Source organism: Phacochoerus africanus, chromosome 7 (assembly GCF_016906955.1).
Source record: "Phacochoerus africanus isolate WHEZ1 chromosome 7, ROS_Pafr_v1, whole genome shotgun sequence".
NCBI lineage: Eukaryota > Metazoa > Chordata > Mammalia > Artiodactyla > Suidae > Phacochoerus > Phacochoerus africanus.
In genome coordinates this window covers 8737539-8755705 of record NC_062550.1, presented here as the reverse complement: position 1 = coordinate 8755705, position 18167 = coordinate 8737539, and the positions used below count along the sequence as shown (strand labels likewise).

The following is an 18167-nucleotide window of genomic DNA, read 5'->3' as shown; positions in this document are numbered from 1 at the left end:
GGGCCTGGTGGGGGGGGCAGGGAGGGGCCAGGCACAGACCAAGGCAGGGTAGGTGGTGGGCAGCAGGAGGCCCCAGGGTCAGAGTCCTTCGGGCTCTGAACCTGTTTCCTCAGCGGTGATAGCGATGGGGGCTGATGTCAGCGTAGAAAGGGGCTAATGACGGAGCGAAAGGCGTTCCCACTGTGGCGCAAGGGGAGCTCTAGGACACAGGTTCAGTCTCCAGCCTGGCACAGTGGGTTAAAGAATGTGGTGCTAATGCAGCTGTGGTGTAGCTCACAACTGCAGCTCAGATCTGATCGCTGGTCCGGGAGCCCCATATGCCGAGGGGCAGCCATAAAAGAAAGAAAAAAAAGAGAGCTCAGGCACTTAGTGCATCGGCCAGAAGGGTTCTGGGATAGGTCTCAGGTGGGCCAGGGGTTACAGGTTGGTGAGGGGTAGCCGTGGGCATGGGGATTTGAGTGTCCCCAGGCCATGGGGCCAGGCTCAGCTGGCGAACTGCAAGCAAAGAGAAACCACTGAGTGGTAGGTGCAGTTGGTGTGGGACCCTCCCTCCCTGTCTCTGAGTTCCGGGCCAGCAGGGCTTGGGGCAGAAATCATGGGGAAAGTGGGGGTATAAGTTGAAGAGAGGGGTGGACTTCCTGGCGGCACAGTGGGTGAAGGATCGGGCGTTGTCAGTGCTGTGTTTCGAGTTGCAGCTGTGGCTCAGGTTCGATCCCTGGCTCCGGGGGACTCACGCGTGCCACGGACACGGCCCCCCGCCAAAAAAAGAGGTAAATTGAGGCCAGCTTAAAGAGATGAGGGACTGCAGTTTGGGACAAGCCACAAGCAAACTGCGGCAAGCTGCAAGCGAGTCTCTTGGGAGTTGGGGCAGGTTGTATTTAGGGACAGGGAATGAATGGAGAGGAGAGAGTTCTGTCAGCCTGTTAAAATCAGAAGCTAACAGAGACCAGCCTTGAAAACCTTCTTGAGCAGACAGAATCCATCTGTCACACAGACAAAGCTCAGTCCCGCCTGCTTTGTGAGATCAGCTCCCCCGCCCCCATCTTCCATGCTGCCGCTCGCAAAACTTTCCAAGGTGGTTGATAGAGAGGCGACCTTTGATCCACCTCCCAATCCGAGAAAATTCAAACACTATTAGTTTTCTGTTCATCAGGCATTTACAGAAAATCAAGTTTTTTTGTTTTTTTTTGTTTTGTTTTGTTTTTTAAGGGCTGCACCTGTGACATATAGACGTTCCCAGGCTAAGGGTCGAATTGGAGCTGCCACTGGCAGCCTGCACCACAGCCACAGCAATTCAGAATCTTGGGATCTGAGCCACGTCTGCAGCCTACACCACAGCTCACGGAAATGCCAGCTCCTTAACCCACTGAGCCAGGCCAGGTATCGAACCCGCAAACTCATGCAAACTAGTCAGTTCCTAAATCTGCAGAGTGAGCTGCAAGGGGAACTCCCAGAAAATCAAGTCTTTTATTTCCTAAGTTTTGTGTCCCTGAGAATGCATGTATGGGAATCTCCATTTCACATGCTCTGGTTCTTGCTTAGTTTGAAAATCTTTCACAGCTGCCTTGGGAATTGCTGACCCAAGAGGGTGCTGACCAGTATGGGGGGCCCAGGCTTCTGGTCACCCCTGAGAGGCTGCACATGCCCCACACCAGACCCTGGGCCCTGGCTTTATGGCCATTGCCCTGGGGATTCTCAGCGCACAGGTTTCTGTGCCCTTGGCCCTGCCCCTCAGCTTCACACGGGCCCCTCCCCCAGGCTTGGCTCTGCTCCTGCATCTTCCTCCTCCCAGGACTTTGCCCAGGTCCTGACTTCAGCCCCCTCTCTGCCCCAGGAGCCATCCTTCCTCCCATTCCTTCAGTCGCCTAATGTTCGTTCAGCAGGTGCTCCCCACCAGGGCCCAGGTGCCTGGCTGGGTGCCTCAGGCTGCCTCCTTGCCCCCTCGCCCCCTCGGTCTCTTGTCGCAGCGCCTCGGGTGTCCACTGTGTATGCTCTCCCCTGGGCTCCTCCACTACTCCTGCGGGGCTTGTGCAGTGGGCCTGGCTCCCTGCCTCTTCTTCACAGCCTGTCTAAAGCCCTATGCAGCCAGGGCAGGAGCCACTAGCTCACCTGGCTATTAAAGCTGATATTTAAATTATTAATTCATTCCTCAGTGGCCCCTGTCCGCTTCGAGTGTTCAGTAGCCGCGTGTGGCCAGTGGCTGGTTCCAAGCTGACAGGTTGCTTCACTCAGAGCCCTCAGTGGCCTGGGGCTGAGGCTAGTGTCGCCTCCTCCCACCCCCCTGGGAGGCTCTGGGTCTCAGCCCTGGAGAGCAGTGGGTTTGCACAGGTGAGCAGAGGAATGCTCTGCAAGTTGCTTTACCCTCTAAGCCTCTGGTTCCTCATCTGTAAAACTGGAATAATACGAATTATCTGTGAAGATGGCTGTGACAGTTAAGAAGAGGTGACCCGCACACCCCCAGCTGACAGCTGGCACATATTTTAGTGGATGATAAGCGGTGACCATTGTGTTAATGTAAGTAAGGCAAACCAGAGGCAGCTCTCACGGCAGGGTCACAACAGCTGCGAACCTCTGTGCTGGACGGTGGGAGCCACTGCAGCCTTCCGAGCACAGCCACCCATTGGCTGCTGCCTGAGGATGACTGTTTAGCCTCCATTGCAGTCCAGTAGAACCTTCTGGGATGGTGGGAATGTTCTGTCTTCATTGCCCAGGGGCTTCCGGAGGCCAGAAGCTGATGATCTGGGCGGGCCAGTGACTGGTGGGAAAGGGAGAGGAGGCCCCAGGGAGCCGAGGCGGGTCCTAGCCTTGGAACCAAGGCACATGCTAGCCACTCTGGGAACGTTCTCAAGCAGATGGGATCAGGCAGAGGTGGGAGGGGTTTGGAGGAAGGAGAGAGGCCAGGGCGCCAAGGGGCTGGTTGTGGAGTAGTGGAGGCGGTGGGCTTTGCCATGGAAAGGGCTCCCCGTCGTGGCGCAGTGGTTAACGAATCCGACTAGGAACCATGAGGTTGCGGGTTCGGTCCCTGCCCTTGCTCAGTGGGTTAAGGATCCGGCATTGCCGTGAGCTGTGGTGTAGGTCACAGACACGGCTCAGATCCTGCGTTGCTGTGGCTCTGGCGTAGGCCGGCGGCTACAGCTCCAATTAGACCCCCTAGCCTGGGAACCTCCATATGCCACGGGAGCGGCCCAAGAAATAGCAAAAAGACGAAAAAAAAAGAAAGGGCTCCCAAGCATGGGCATTGGACTGAGCTTCCAGCCAGGCCCCCCCCCCTGGAGCCAGGCCAGCAGAGAGTGAGGCCCAGATCCTTACACCCAGGGACATGGTCCAGGTGCCCTGTCTGCTGCCCAGTGTAGCTCTGCCTCGCCTCTCTGGGTCTGGGTTTCATTATCTGTGTGTGGGGAGAGTGGCAGCTGCCCCCCTTTCCCCATTCCGTGGTGAACACATTTTTCCAGGACCTTCTGGTCACCTGGGCAGATGGAGTCTTTGGCTAGGGCTGGCCCCCTTGAGCTGATTCCCTTTCTCTGAGGAGCCCCCAGGAGCACAATTCCTGGGGACTGAGGGTCATGGTACACCAGACCCTCCCTCAGCCAAGCCATTTGTGTTTAGCCTGGGGCAGGACTCCCAAATCCACAGCCCCACTGGGCTCCAGGTCTACCTGCGGGGAGGTGTAGGGTGCTTGGGGAGTTTTGATTTCCATCTGCTTCATTCCCACAAGCCCTGCATGGCTGAGCGAGTAGCTTAATCTCTTGAAGCCTCCATTTCTTCATCTGCAAAATGGAGACACATGTACCTTCCTTCTGGGTTGGCCCCATGAGTCAGCTTCTGATTTTTCTCCAGCCCTTGCATCTGGCTCATGGCAGGTTCTTGGTAAATGTCCGCCAGCAGCTGATGATGTGCTGGCTGTAGAGTGACCGCTGTGTGTAGGCTTGTTCTTTGTGGAGTCTGTTTGATGGATATGAACTGAAGGAATGAATAAAATAATGAGAGGTGAAGGAATAAAAACAGCATCAGCTGTTTCTCACGCCTTGCCGGACCTCTGGAATCCATCACATTCTCCTCTGCCCGTATTTCCATGTGGGATCATGGAACCTCATGTTGGAACGATCCTTATTTAGTTCCAGAGTCGAGGGGGAGGTAGCTGCTGTCCTCTCATCCCTGAAACACTGATTGGCTCTGCTGGGGAAGAACCCGGAATTAGCAGTGAAGCTCCAGGGAGGCTTATTTAAGCCAATAGGAAGAAGAATTTCCAGCAGTCCAAGTGGCCTGGGATGTGCAGCACTAAGAATTGGATAAGCAGAGGCCAGATAGGCACTTGGCAGGGGCACTGGCCTGAGATCAAGGTTTGGACAGTTTTTTTGTTTTTGTTTTTATTTTTATTTTTTTGTCTTTTTGCCGTTTCTTGGGCGCTCCCACGGCATATGGAGGTTCCCAGGCTAGGGGTTGAATCGGAGCTGTAGCTGCTGGCCTATGCCAGAGTCACAGCAACACGAGATCTGAGACGCGTCTGCTACCTACACCACAGCTCTTGGCAATGCCAGATCCTTAACCCACTGAGCAAGGCCAGGGGTTTCTAGTTGGATTCGTTAACCACTGAGCCATGACGGGAACTCCTAGACAGTATTCTTATTCCAGTGTCCTTCAAACCTCGGGAGAGTCTGGCCCTCCATGGGGCTTCAGATTTCCCAGTTCTGGCCTAAATTCTGAAAGCTAGATGAGTTGTAGAGATTGCCTTGCAGGGTGATGGGTGACAGTCAGTAGTAAGCAGCCCCCCGTCCTTTAACAAAGCTGGCCAGGCAAGGCCTGGCACATTTAGTCAGTTGATCTGCATTTTGTCATTTGGCAGGAAACCCAACTGGAAGGAAAGAAACAGGCATTTTTAGAGCAGTTACAAAGTGCCAGTGTCCACCCAAGATGCTTTGACACTGGCTCATCCACGTCTCCCACAGGACTGCAGGGAGAGGGTATCTTCTATATCTGAGGGGACTGAGGCTCAGAGAGGGCAAGTAACTTGCCTAAAGGCACACAGCTAGGAGGTTACAGCTCCGGGATTCGAATCGAATCCTCCCGACTCCCAGCAACAGAGGCCGGTGTTTACCGAGCACCAAGTGTGTGCTTAGGCGCAGGTGCTGGTCCTTTGCAAGGATTCATTCATTTGATTCATGAGATAGGAACTGCCATACCTCCATTTTATGGAGGAGGGAACTCGCCAAAGTCAGAGGCAGTGTTCAGATTCAACATCGTAACCACTGGCTGCACCATGTGTCAGAGTCGCTGGGCACGGCAGAGTTTGCAGCAGTGATGCACCTCTCGCCTCCCTCGTGGAGCTGGGCAGCGTACTTGGGTAACATGGGGCGGGGCTGGGGCCAGGTGCAAGGCAGACTCCGGTTCAAAGTCACAATGGCCTTTGAAGCAGGTGGAGAGGTAGTGAGGGTTCCCCTGGAGGGCCTCTTGGGTCGGGGGTTGTAGGTGGGTCTGTTCCTGCCAGGAGCTAAGGCTGAGGCCGGGCTGTGTGACCTCTAAGATTTCTCCCATGGATATTCTGAGAGTGCTCGAGCAACTACTCGGTGTCAGACCTGCTCACTGCTGGACACAGGCGACAGCTGGCCTCTCATCCCAGTTAGAAGTGTTGAGTGTCCCTTGGCTCCTGCAGAGCTGAGGACCCCCGGGGTCAGGTGTTGTGGGGCAGATGGGGAAGGGGGCCAGAGGGTGGCAGGCAGGAGAAGTGGCTCTCAGGAAAGGAGCTGCTGAACCGTGGAGGAGGCTGGTCAGGGCCAGGGTAAGGCCATCCAGGGGCACGCCAGGGCCGAGCTAGGACCCTGGTCAGCGCATGTGAGCTCAGGACCACGGAGAGCTCCACAGGAGCCGGCTACACCCTGGCGGCAGCTATCAGGTTTGTCTGCACCCGGAAGGCCGCTGCCCGCCTGGCTAGCCCCAGAGTCACAGCCTGTGACCTCCAGGGAGCATCTGTCTTCTCTCTGGGAAGGAGCCCCCACCGGACTCAGCCAAAGCCCAGACCCCAAGGCCGTGGCTGGGTCGTGGGGTTTGGCTCATCTGTTTCTTTCACCTCCTAAGCATATCAAGCAGAGCCCAAGGAAGGAGGTCACAGGAGAAGTGAGAGAGGGAGGGGAGGAAGAAAATCTGCCCAGCTGGAACCTTTGTGGCATGGCCATGGCTGCGAGTCAGTACAGAACGAGGGGCCCAGGGAGGGCTGGTCCTGCCACCATGCTGGGTCAGGGTGAGCCTCTGGCTTCTGTGATGATCTGGCTACCAGGAAGCCCCCATCACCTTCATGCAGGAGATCCAGGCCACTGGCTCTGGGTGCAAATCACAGAGTGTGTGTTGGGGGGGTGCGTACGGGCTGGGGATTCTTCTAGGGAGGCTCCCAGGGAGCCTCACAGTTCCTCCCTCCTTTCCCTGGAGCCCCAGGAAGCAGGGCACCATTTCCCAGCCACTCCCCCGTCAGGCTCAGGTTCTGTCCAGACTCCACTTATGCCTGTGAGCCCCCCACTCTGGTCCTCGCTGCTCTTAAACAAGACAGTGCCCACCAGGGCCCAGGCCCTGCCGAGGGCTTGGCACCAAGCCTTTGCACCAGCTGCGCCCCTCCGCCCACCTGAAGGCCCTCTGCTTCCAGGCAGGAGAGTGACAGTAGTGGTTAAGAGCTAAAGCTTATTGGGCACTTCTATGTGCTAGGCACTTTCCCTGGATTGTTACCAAGCCCTCATTTGCTAGATGAGAAAAAGGAGGCAACTTCTTAACTTGCCCAAGGCCACAGAGATAGCAAATGGCAGAGCCAGGATTGGAACTGGGTATCCGGTTCTCAAGTCTGTGTGTGTGCAAGTGACAGTGAGCCTGTGGAGGCGGCTCTTGTTGAGCACCTGCCATTCCAGCTCTATGCACTGGAAGCTCACGTCCACCTGGGACATGAACAGCCCAGGAGATGGGCTCCGAGTGACGAGCGCTGGGAAAGGGACGGGGGTGGGGGCTGTGGAATCGTCTCCCCAATGAGGTGTTCTCTTTTGAAGTGCGCCGGGCAGTGCTTAGAGAGAGGACCCTGCAGAATCAGAGCTGCCTCCCGCTCCAGCTCTGCCATGTAGCATCTCCACAGCGGCTGCGCCCGGTGGCCTCCCCCACCCCCGGCAAGGGCTGTCTATCCTTCAGGTCCGGGGGCCATCCACTCCCCCGCTCACAGCTGGGTCATGGGCAGATGCAGCAGAATCAGCTTCCTGCACCATTTCCTCTTGTCTAGACCGTACAGTGGGCTCCTTGCTGCTCTCCCTGCCCTGCCTTTGAGGTGACTGTCTGCTCCCCGCAGAGCAGCCCAAGTGAGCTTGTTCCGCCCGAGTCTCTGCTCAGAATCCTCCTGTGAAAGCCACACTTCCAGCATCGGCCCCAGGCCCTGTGTGATCCTGCCCATCCACCTCCCTCCCCTCTGCCCTCCTGTGGTTTCTCCTGGGCGCTGGCTGTTCTGCCCAGAACCTGCTGCCCCCGCAGCCCCTTGTCTCAGCGAGGCCTGCCCTGGCCCCTCCCATCACTAGTGACCACGCCCCTCCTGTCCTTTACCGTTGCTCTTGCTCCAGGGCGGGACTTTTCTGATGTGCCCTGTGATTGGACTCATTTTGGTTGCCACGGTCCCTTGCCCGGCTCCTCCCCACCCCCGCGCCTGCTCCTCAGGGTGGGGTTTGGATGGGGGTTCTGGTAGGCCTTGTCTCCTGTGCTCCCAGGGCCAGCGCAGTGCCTGGCACCCAGCAGGCTCTTGATAAGCGGTTGCTGAGTGAATGGAGGAGATAGGCCGGGTGACACCCTGCGAGGGGTTGTGTGGGTGGGGTGCAGTGGTGGCTGTTCCATCCCCTGGCTTGTCTTCCCTGGTCACCGGGAGATGCTCAGTGGGGCCCTTATCACCCCGCTTGGGTTGAACCTGACAGATGGAGGGGCCCCGGGGCAGCTTTGCCACTGAATGATCTGTTGGTCCCCCCGAATGGAGTCTGACCCTTACTAATTGTGTGTCACTGAGCAAGTCATGTCATCTGTCTGGCCTCAGTCTCCTCATCTGTAAAAGGGGAATGACAGTGGTACCTGCTTCGTGTGGGGAGGATTCAGTGAGAACAGGCTCTAACGGGCTCAGGACAGCAGCTGGCCTCTGCGTGTCAGCGATCATCACCTGTGGTTACCCCTGATGGTTCTCGATGAAGTTTCATCACAGAAGTAGAAATGCTGGAGCTGGGACCTAATTGGGTTCCACGGCTTTAGTCCCCAGCTGGGCCAGCTGCCCAGGGAGGGCTACGGTCCCAGCTGCAAGGAGGAGAGGTTGGCTTGGGAATGGAACTTAGGTTCGGGTTCTGACTCAGTCACCTTCTTAATGTCCTTTGGGGAAAGGATATCGTCGTCATTCTGCATCTCAAATTCCCTGTCTGTCAAAATGGGGCGGACAGCATCCTCAGGCTCCCCAGGTGGGTGAAACTCAGATGAGACCCCGAGTGCAAGTGCTTATTTATTTATTCACTTTCTCATTTATATACCAGGCAGTCTTTAAACATGTGTCTGATGACACAACATCGTAAATCAGCTATACTTTTATTTTATTTATTTATTTATTTGTTTGTTTGTTTTTGGTCTTTTGAGGGCCACACTGTGGCATATAGAGGTTCCCAGGCTAGGGGTCAAATCGGGAGCTGTAGCTGCTGGCCTGCACCACAGCCACAGCAAGGCCAGATCCGAGTCGTGTCTGTGACCTACACCACAGCTCATGGCAACGCCAGATCCTTAACCCACTGAGTGAGCAGGGATCAAACCTGCAACCTCATGGTTCTTAGTCGGAGTCATTTCTGCTGCGCCCTGACGGAACTCCTATACTTTAATTTTAAAAACTTTTTAGGGGTTCCAGTCATGTCTCAGTGGAAACAAATCTGACTAGTATCCATGAGGATGCAGGTTTGATCCCTGGCCTCTTTCATTGGGTCAGTGAGCTGTGATGTAGGTTGCAGATGCAGCTCAGATATGATATGGCTGTGGCGGTGGTGTAGGCCAGCAGCTGCAGCTCCCGATTTGACCCCTAGCCTGGGAACCTCCATATGCCAAGGGTGTAGACCTAAAAAGACCAAAAAAAAAAAGTTTTTTAAATGTAATTGAAGGACTTAACAAAAATACTTGAAGTTAAGATAAAAAGGAATCAGGGCAAGAAGAGGAAGAGTTGAAAAAAACAGGCAGCGGTAAGGGAAGGTGTCCCGGAAAACTTGGCCTGAGAGGCGCTGACTTGTCTTTGAGTCTCCTGGCAGCCGGAGTGGTGAGAGAGACATGCCCAGCTCCGGGATTCCTGGCAGCAAGCCTGTTGAGCCTTATCACATGGCCCCAGCAGTTAGGAGGGGGATCTCGGGCCCTGGTGAGTCTGCCTGTGAAGGGCACAGCTGGCCAGGTGTAACTAGATCCTGAAAACCAGCCTGGCCAGGGAGCCATGGGGCCGCGGGGTCAGGGTGACCCCAGCAGGGCCAGAGGGGGCCCTTTGCTCTAAGCAGGGCGTATACTTGCCTCCCTGAGTGTCTCTCACCTTCCTAAGGCCTTTGTTCACTGCTGCCGGGGGATTCAGGCTGAGCAGCAGCTCCCACCCTGCCCGCCCAGCTCACAGCCATTTCAGGCCAACAAGGGCTGGGACTGGGGGTCCCACAGAGACAGGCCCCAAGTGGGGAAAACAGTCTGCTTTGCAAGGTCCCGAAAGCCCGCCGGGGGGCCCCTCTGGAGGCTTCTGCAGTCGGCCGTGTTGCCTTGTGCCTGCTCCTTGCTGCAGCAAGAGCTCTTATCTGCCTGCCTCTGTTGAGCCACAGCCCATTGGTTGCCCCTCCACTCACCCTGCTGGCCTGGCCCGCCCAGTCTCACTTTGCCAGAGCGGGGCTGGAATCCACTGTCGGGCAAGGAGACTGGCAGACCCCTTCCGAGTGTTGCCAAGGAGCAGCCCTCCCTCCAGCCTTCCCCAAAGCCAATGGCGATAAGTCACACCTGCCCCAGGGCAGCTGACATTTAGCAGAGGTCAGGCCCACCCACGATTGTCCTGCCTCCTACAGTCAGCTGTGCTAGCCACCTGCTGGCAGGCTCTGGGGGGTCAGCAGTTAAACTGGAGGAGATGGGAGGTCTGGGACCTGACAGCACAAGTCCTACCTGGCCTGGAGGACTGGCACTGCGACTGCCCCTCACGAGCATGCTCAGGGCGCCTACCGAGGTGAGGCCGGGACGGGCGGGCCTCCTCTAGAGAATCAAAGGGTTGGAGGAGATGGTCTTTCAGGTTTGTTGTACGGAGTTCCCCGGTGGTCACTGCTGTGGCTCAGGTCTCTGCCATGCGCAGTTTCAATCCCCGGCTTGGGAACTTCTGTCTGCCGTGGGTGCAGCTGAACAAACCCGTTGGGTCTAGCTCAAACATTTCATGATGTTGTAGCTTATGACCATGTGGCTTGGAGAAAAGTTATGTTGGAGTCTTCCAGCCTCAAGCTCTAAAAGAAACAAAAGTTCACCCCAGCCTCTCTACCCGTTTCACAGATCCCGGTCTCAGCCCCTCCTGTGACTTGGTAGGTCGCCCCAACCAAGTCACTGGTCCCACTCCGCCAAATGGGGATAGCTTCGTGGCCGGCCCGCCTACCTTCCTGGACTGTGTGGTTAGAGCTGAAAGTACTCTCTTGCTGCACAGGTTCATTCATGAGATAAAGGCACATGCGAAGAAAATGGTGGCATTTAGTTCAGAGTAATATCCCCGTTTCAGTTTCCTAGCCAGGGCCTGTATGGTGATGTAGGGTGTGAATATTGGGGGAGCCTGGTCAAGGGGTGTTAAGGAACCTCTGTACTATGTCTGCAACTTCTGATAAACTACAAGTATTCTAAAATAGGAAGTTTATTTAAATTGCAAAAACTGGGAGTTCCTGTCATGGAGCAGTGGGTTGAGAATTTGACTCGTAGGGGCTGGGGTCATGGCGGAAGTGCAGGTTCCATCCCCAGCCCGGCTCAGGGGGTTCGAGGATCTGGGGTTGCTGCAGCTGGGACTCACATTCAGTCCCTGGCCTGGAGACTTCCATATGCTGCCAGCACGGCCACGCAAATTTTTTTTTTAATTGTAAAAAATAATATGCAAGTCTTCTGTTCCACAGCCACAACCTAACTGATCAGTCCGACTGTGTAAACGAACAGAGGATGTTTATATCACGACCCCTCATGAACACGGAGTGATTCATTCCAAATGATCATGGAATGTTATGTGAGGGTTTTTTTGTTTTTGGGGGTTTTTTAGGGCTGTACTGCATTTGGAGCATATGGACGTTCCCAGGCTACAGGTCAAACTGGAGCTGCAGCTGCCAGCCTATGCCACAGCCGCAGCAATGCCAGATCTGAGCCAAGTTGGTGACCTAAACCGCAGCTTGTAGCAACGCCAGATCCTTAACCACTGAGCGAGGCCAGGGCTGGAACCCACATCCTCATGGATACTAGTTGGGTTTTTAACCTGCTGAGCCACAGCGGGAACTCTGTTACGTGAGATTTTAAAGGAAATTGTGGGTTTGATTCTACTGATATGAAAATCTCTTTAATCTATTGGAGGGTTTTTTTGTTTGCTTTTGTTCATTCGGGGGTTTTTTGGCCACACCTGTGACATTTGGAAGTTCCCAGGCCAGGGATGGAAACTGTGCCACAGCAGTGACCCAAGCCACAGCAGTGACAATGCCAGACCCTTAACCTGTTAGGCCACCAGGGAACTCTGGCTTTAATCTATTGTGTGTGTGTGTGTGTGTGTGTTTTAATCTACTGTTGACAGGGGAAAAAACCACTTGACTGGGCGTAGTGTCCAATGTGATATTTATGAAGAACTGAGAAGAGAAAAGTTGCATTTAAAACCAGTGCTACACCTCAAGCAGATGAACTGTTCATGCCTGGATGTCCATCTACTCCCTGGCATGGAGTAATGAAGGGGAACGTTTACTTAATTTTGTTCTTTAGGTTTGTTAGAATTAAAAGTGTTCCCTTGAGGAGTTCCCTTGTGGCACACTGGGTTAAGTATAAGGTGTTGTCACTACTGTAACTCGGGTTTGATCCCTGGCCCAGGAACTTCCACGTGTCATGAGTGCGGCCAAAAAAAAAAAAAAAGTGTTCCCTTGAGACCTGTTAATTTTGCCAGTGAAAAAAGTTTGTCAGAGTTCCCATCATGGCTGTGGTGCAGCGGAAACAAATCCGACTAGGAACCATGAGGTTGCAGGTTCGATCCTTGGCCTCGCTCAGTCGGTTAAGGATCCGGCGTCAATATAGCCACACACACACAAAAAGATAAGAGACACGATTTTTAAAAAAGATAAAGAGATCAGGATAGATGGACAGATAGAATGAGAAAGCACTCCTGGTGGTGCTGGGAAGGGCCCCCAGCCAGCAGCCTGCAGCCCACTGTCCCTCTCCCTTGGGGCCTGGAAGCCCAGGGGGCAGGTTTTGCACTGCGGGGTTGAGCGTTTCCCAGGATGCATTTTGTTCCTGGAGCAAAGCCTAGCAATGCAGCTGGTCCAGGCAGGGAGGGGCTGGCCAGATGGAGGGCAGCGTGGACAAGGGCGGCCGGGGCGGGGGGGTGGGGGGGGGGGGGCGGGGGGGGGGGGGGGGGCTGTGTGCTGACCTGGTGCTCTCCCAGGGGAGGACTTGTGGGAGCAGGGGGCGTCCTCAGCTGCCAGGGGTTTCCTTGGTGCGGGGTTTCCAGGGGTATTTGGCACAGTGAGTTGGGCTCAGACCCGACTCCTGGAGAAGTCCCCTGGAGGTGACTTCATGCAGGGGCGCCAGGTTCGGGCCGGGACATTCACAAACACGGTGGCAGCAAAGGCCTCTCCATTCCCTTCCTTAGGAGAAAAGCCTCGCGCTCTGCTCGCCCAGGTCTGCAGACCTGCAGGCTTCCAGAGCCTTGACCAGTTGCTCTCTCCCTCTTTGCTTCAGGATGAAGATGAGACGCTACAAGCTCTTTCTCATGTTCTGCATGGCCGGCCTGTGCCTCATCTCCTTCCTGCACTTCTTTAAAACCCTGTCCTATGTCACCTTCCCCAGGGAACTGGCCTCCCTCAGCCCTAACCTGGTGTCCAGCTTCTTCTGGAACAATGCCCCGGTTACACCCCAGGCCAGCCCCGAGCCAGGTAGCCCAGACCTGCTGCGAACCCCTCTCTATTCCCACTCGCCCCTGCTCCAGCCGCTGTCCCCGAGCAAGACCACGGAGGAACTCCACCGTATGGACTTTGCGATGCCCGAGGACACCGCGGAGTATTTCGTGCGCACCAAAGCTGGGGGCGTCTGCTTCAAGCCAGGTACCAAGACGCTGGAGAAGCCCCCATCCGGGCGGCCAGAGGAGAAGGCGGAGGCGGGCGACGGCTCGTCCGCGCGGGGCCCGGCCCGGCACCTGCTGAGCACGCGGGAGCGGCTGGGGGCCCGCAGCACGCGGCGCAAGTGGGTGGAGTGCGTGTGCCTCCCGGGCTGGCACGGGCCGAGCTGCGGTGTGCCCACAGTGGTGCAGTACTCCAACCTGCCCACCAAGGAGCGCCTGGTGCCCCGGGAGGTGCCGCGGCGGATCATCAACGCCATCAACATCAACCACGAGTTCGACCTGCTGGACGTGCGCTTCCACGAGCTGGGCGACGTGGTGGACGCCTTCGTGGTGTGCGAGTCCAACTTCACGGCCTACGGGGAGCCGCGGCCGCTCAAGTTCCGCGAAATGCTGACCAACGGCACCTTCGAGTACATCCGGCACAAGGTGCTCTACGTCTTCCTGGACCACTTCCCGCTGGGCGGGCGGCAGGACGGCTGGATCGCCGACGACTACCTGCGCACCTTCCTGACGCAGGACGGCGTGTCGCGGCTGCGCAACCTGCGGCCCGACGACGTCTTCATCATCAACGACGCCGACGAGATCCCCGCGCGCGACGGCGTGCTCTTCCTCAAGCTCTACGACGGCTGGACGGAGCCCTTCGCCTTCCACATGCGCAAGTCGCTGTACGGCTTCTTCTGGAAGCAGCCGGGCACCCTGGAGGTGGTGTCAGGCTGCACGGTGGACATGCTGCAGACGGTGTACGGGCTGGACGGCATCCGCCTGCGCCGCCGCCAGTACTACACCATGCCCAACTTCCGCCAGTATGAGAACCGCACGGGCCACATCCTGGTGCAGTGGTCGCTGGGCAGCCCCCTGCACTTCGCCGGCTGGCACTGCTCCTGGTGCTTCACACCCGAGGGCATCTACTTCAAGCTCGTGTCTGCCCAGAACGGCGACTTCCCCCGCTGGGGTGACTACGAGGACAAGCGGGACCTCAATTACATCCGGAGCTTGATCCGCACGGGGGGCTGGTTCGACGGCACGCAGCAGGAGTACCCGCCCGCGGACCCCAGCGAGCACATGTATGCCCCTAAATACCTGCTCAAGAACTACGACCAGTTCCGCTACCTGCTGGACAACCCCTACCAGGAGCCCAAGAGCACAGCGGACGGTGGGAGGCGGAACAAGGGTCCCCAGGGAAGGCCGCCCGCCAGAGACAAATTGGACGTGGTCGAAGGCTAAGCCTGCATGATCTCATAGGGCCAGTGGCAGGGGTGGGTGCCGCTGCCCCTCCTGCTACCTTCCCGCCTCCTTCTGCCTTCTGGCTGGTTCTTAAGAGGACCAGGAGTGGATGGGTGGGCACGTCTTTCCTGTTCAAGCCCTTGTGAATCCAGGGTCAGGCTTTGAGCTCAGAAAACATCCTTCCTCGTCAGGAGAGGAGAGCAGGACCTGCTGCCCGTCGAGAGCACTGTGGCCAGGAGGTGCCCGGAGAGCATGCATGGTGGTCACGGCCAGGGGGTGGTGCCGGGTGGGGAAGGGCGCCTGCGGGAACTCCCTCGGGCTGCCGGGTGGGAGCCGCAGTCCCCCCAGGGAGAAGCCCATCCTTTGGCCTCCTGGGTCTTTGTACCCACAGTGGGAAAAGGGGGATGCCAGGAGATGCAGGGCTCTGTGAATAGATGCACTTGAGCCCAAGAGGAAGAAGGGACCGCAGGGTGGGAGGGGATGAAAAATGGCATCCAGCTGGGAGGGAGCGCCGATGGATGCTTTGCAGGGTCCTGAGGAGAGCTGGGCGGGCGGTGGGAGAGCTCCACCACCTGCCCTCCAGGACACACTGTACGGTGGCCCTGTGCTCCCCAGCCCCTCCGGATCTGACACAGGCGTGGGGCCTGGGGACACCTGGGAAGTCTTCCTTTTGGTTCCAGACCTGCCCTTGACATTCCTTCCGTTTTATACCTCCATCTTGTGCCACCCACCACCCACCCCCCAGTCCTGGCAAGGCCAGGTGTCCAGCTCTCAGAATGGGACGGGACCATCAGCCAGCCTCGTAGGTCAGACCCGGGGGGAGGAGCCTCCCCCTCCCCATCACCCCTTCCCACTGGAACCCACAGTGCCAGCTCTCCACCGTCACAGGTGGAGTCACCCAAGTGCCCCTCCTTGGGGCTGCCTCGGGGCCAGGAAGGAGCCACAAGCCTGCCCTCGGCCCAAGAGGGACAGTAAGGCCAGTCCTGTGTCACCTCATTCCTTCGTTGCCTCATGGGGGAGGGGGATGTATTTGCTAGAGTAGATTCTAAACCGCTGTAATTAAGAGACCCCAAAATACAGTGGGTGAAGGAAGGCCGAAGCCTGTTTCTAACTCCCCCCCCCACCCCGGAGGGAGACGGCCTGGCTCTAGCAGGCAGCTCTGCTGTCTGCCCTTCATCACACCTTCCAATTCCGGACAGAGGGGTTGCTGCAGCGCCCACCGTCATGTGTGCGTCCACGCCTGGGGGACTCAGAATAGACATGGGGAGGGCACACCCTTTCTGGTAAGAGCATGAGCTAGAGGTGGCACAGTCACTTCTGATGGCATCTCACTGGCCAGGACTTAGTCATATGGCTGCTAGTAGCTGCAAGGGAAGCTGGGAAGAGTAGTTTTCGGCTGGGCTGCCCCGTTCATTTCTTAAAGGAAGGAGGAGGGGATGGGTGTGGGGACGAGGAGCATGGCTGGCAGAGGGGGAGGACAGAGGGTAGAATGAGTGCTTCCGCCACCTCACCGGCCACCCAGGGCCCGGGTGTGGTGAGAGCCTGCAGTTGTGGGCAGGATGAACACCCCCTCCCCCAAGCCCCCTCAGGCATTTACCCAGTAATGCCAGGACGCAGAGCCTACCTGTGGAATGGTGCCCGTTTGTGCGCGTGTGTGTGTATTTATGGGCATGGGTGCATGCTTGGTGTGTACTTGTACGTGTCTACGTCGGTGTGTCCCTGTACATAGATGCTTGTGTGTGGAGGTGAGAGCAGGGCCCAGGCCGCCCCTTTCCGGGGACCTGGAGCCCATGGCCACACCTCCTGCAACTCCCCAAAATGACTGAGGCTGACAGCCACTTGGGGAGCCTGGAAAGCAAGGCGAAAGGGGACATGGGGGCCATCTGTCTGTCTGTCTTTCAGTCCGCGGAATGAGAAGCCGCCTGGCCTGAGGGCTGTGCAGCTGCAAGCCCGCTACCTCTCTCTCTGCCCCCTTCTCCAGGCTGGCCCGGGGGCCCTGGCCTCCGGTCCACTGGCTCAGGGGCAGGGGAAGGAAGAGGGGAGGAGCTTAGAGCCACCTGGCCCCACCTCCCCTCTCAGACCCTGGAGGGCCAGGCACGTTCATGGTCACCGCCAAGTGGAGGCCTGGCCACGGAGCAGAGGGGACAGCTGGCAGAGGGGTGGGGGGCCAAGGCATGGGGTTGAAGAATTTCACTTTTACTCACATCATACACTGGGAATTTCGGGGGCAGGGGAACCCTGGGCCACTCCCCCAGTATTAAAGGGAAGCCAAACTGTGAATGTGACCGCCAGCGCACTGCTGGCCCTGTCGCCAGAGCCAGCTTTCTTCCCCGGGGAATCACTGGCCCGATGGCCTCCAGCCTCAAGGAGGCCCGGCCCGCCCTCGGGTCACGCTGGTTCCCACGGGCAGGCGTGGGAGAGCTTTGGGGGCAAAGGTGACCGTCGGGGTGGGGAAACACAACTTGCCCGAGCAGCAGGCAGGGCCCTGGGAAACGTGTAAGTTAAGGACACCAGTAATAACAATAGTATTATTTTTTTTGTAAGGGAAAAATCAATATGTACATTCTGAAATCATTTTCTCTGTAAATGGTTGGATTTCATTTCACCCTTAAAGGGATGTTTAAAGGAAAAGATAATATTAATAATAAAAGCAGCTACAAAGTCTGAAGGGTGTGCTCGCACGGCCGGTTTGGGGGTGCACTGGGCCAGGAAGGGGTGCGAAGGGGTGGCTCTGGGCTTGCTGAGTCAGTGGGGTGTGAGCTGGGGAGGAGAAGGGGGGCCATTCTGAGCATGTGTCTTCCTGTTGGGGTACAGTTCCCCCACCCCCAGCCTGACCGAGGCAGCGTCTGGACCTGGAAAGGGAGGGTCCTTCGAGAAGCAGCCTGGCCTGGCCACGCCCACTCCCCTGAGGTGGGGGGGGGTGCCCCTGGGGGATCTAGATGAAGACTTCGACGTTGGTGCCAGTGCCACGGGTGAAAGGGGAGCGATTCTCCCCCAGCTGTGCTCTCCGTGGCCTTCCTCCTACACCTGTCAGGGTCCTGAGGCCACACAGCCACTTGGTGGCAGAACAGGTGAATTCCCAGCCCCTGTCCTGTCACCAGCCCCCTCGGACAGGCCAGGGCAGCAGCCTCTAGGATTGGTCATCTCCCCCACGTGATGGTGCCCAGGCCGTGGAATGTGGGGACCTCTGGAGGCTTTCTCTAGGCCCTGTGGATCCTGGCATGTCCTGGGGAGGGGAGCCTCTGGGTATTTTTGAAGCAGACTCTCAGAAATGGTGAGACACTTTGAACCCTGCCTCGGTCTCTCATGGGGTGGGCTGTGCAGCCTCTGCGTTTAGATGGGAGACTGGGGACGAGGAGCGGCAGCCGTGTAGGTGGCCAGAGCAGAGGCTAAGGTGCCAGGCGCTTCACCTGCATACCTCTGTCTCCTGGACTCCCGGCCACACCCCCAAAGTCCAGGAGGACTGAGCAAGAGTAGAGGACATGGAGATACCACGTCTGTCTGGGAGAGAGCAGCGGTGACCAGTCACCACTAAGACCCCACCTACCACCCTTAACTTAATTCCCGTCTGGGAACGAAGCCTCATCATCGTAGATATTTACAGACATTATTTAGTAAATGCCTATTTTGT

General features: G+C 57.1%; 1 protein-coding gene across 1 annotated transcript in view; it reads left to right on the top strand.

Moving 5' to 3' along the window:
• The window catches only part of MGAT3 (beta-1,4-mannosyl-glycoprotein 4-beta-N-acetylglucosaminyltransferase), a 29149-nt gene extending 11949 nt beyond the window's left edge, over nucleotides 1–17200 (top strand). Inside the window, exon 2 of the mRNA XM_047786207.1 lies at nucleotides 12934–17200. Within this exon, the coding sequence (XP_047642163.1) occupies nucleotides 12935–14536 (1602 nt within the window). The 5' untranslated portion in view covers nucleotide 12934 and the 3' untranslated portion in view covers nucleotides 14537–17200. The remainder of the gene's footprint in view (nucleotides 1–12933) is intronic.
• The last annotated feature ends 967 nt before the right edge of the window (nucleotides 17201–18167 follow it).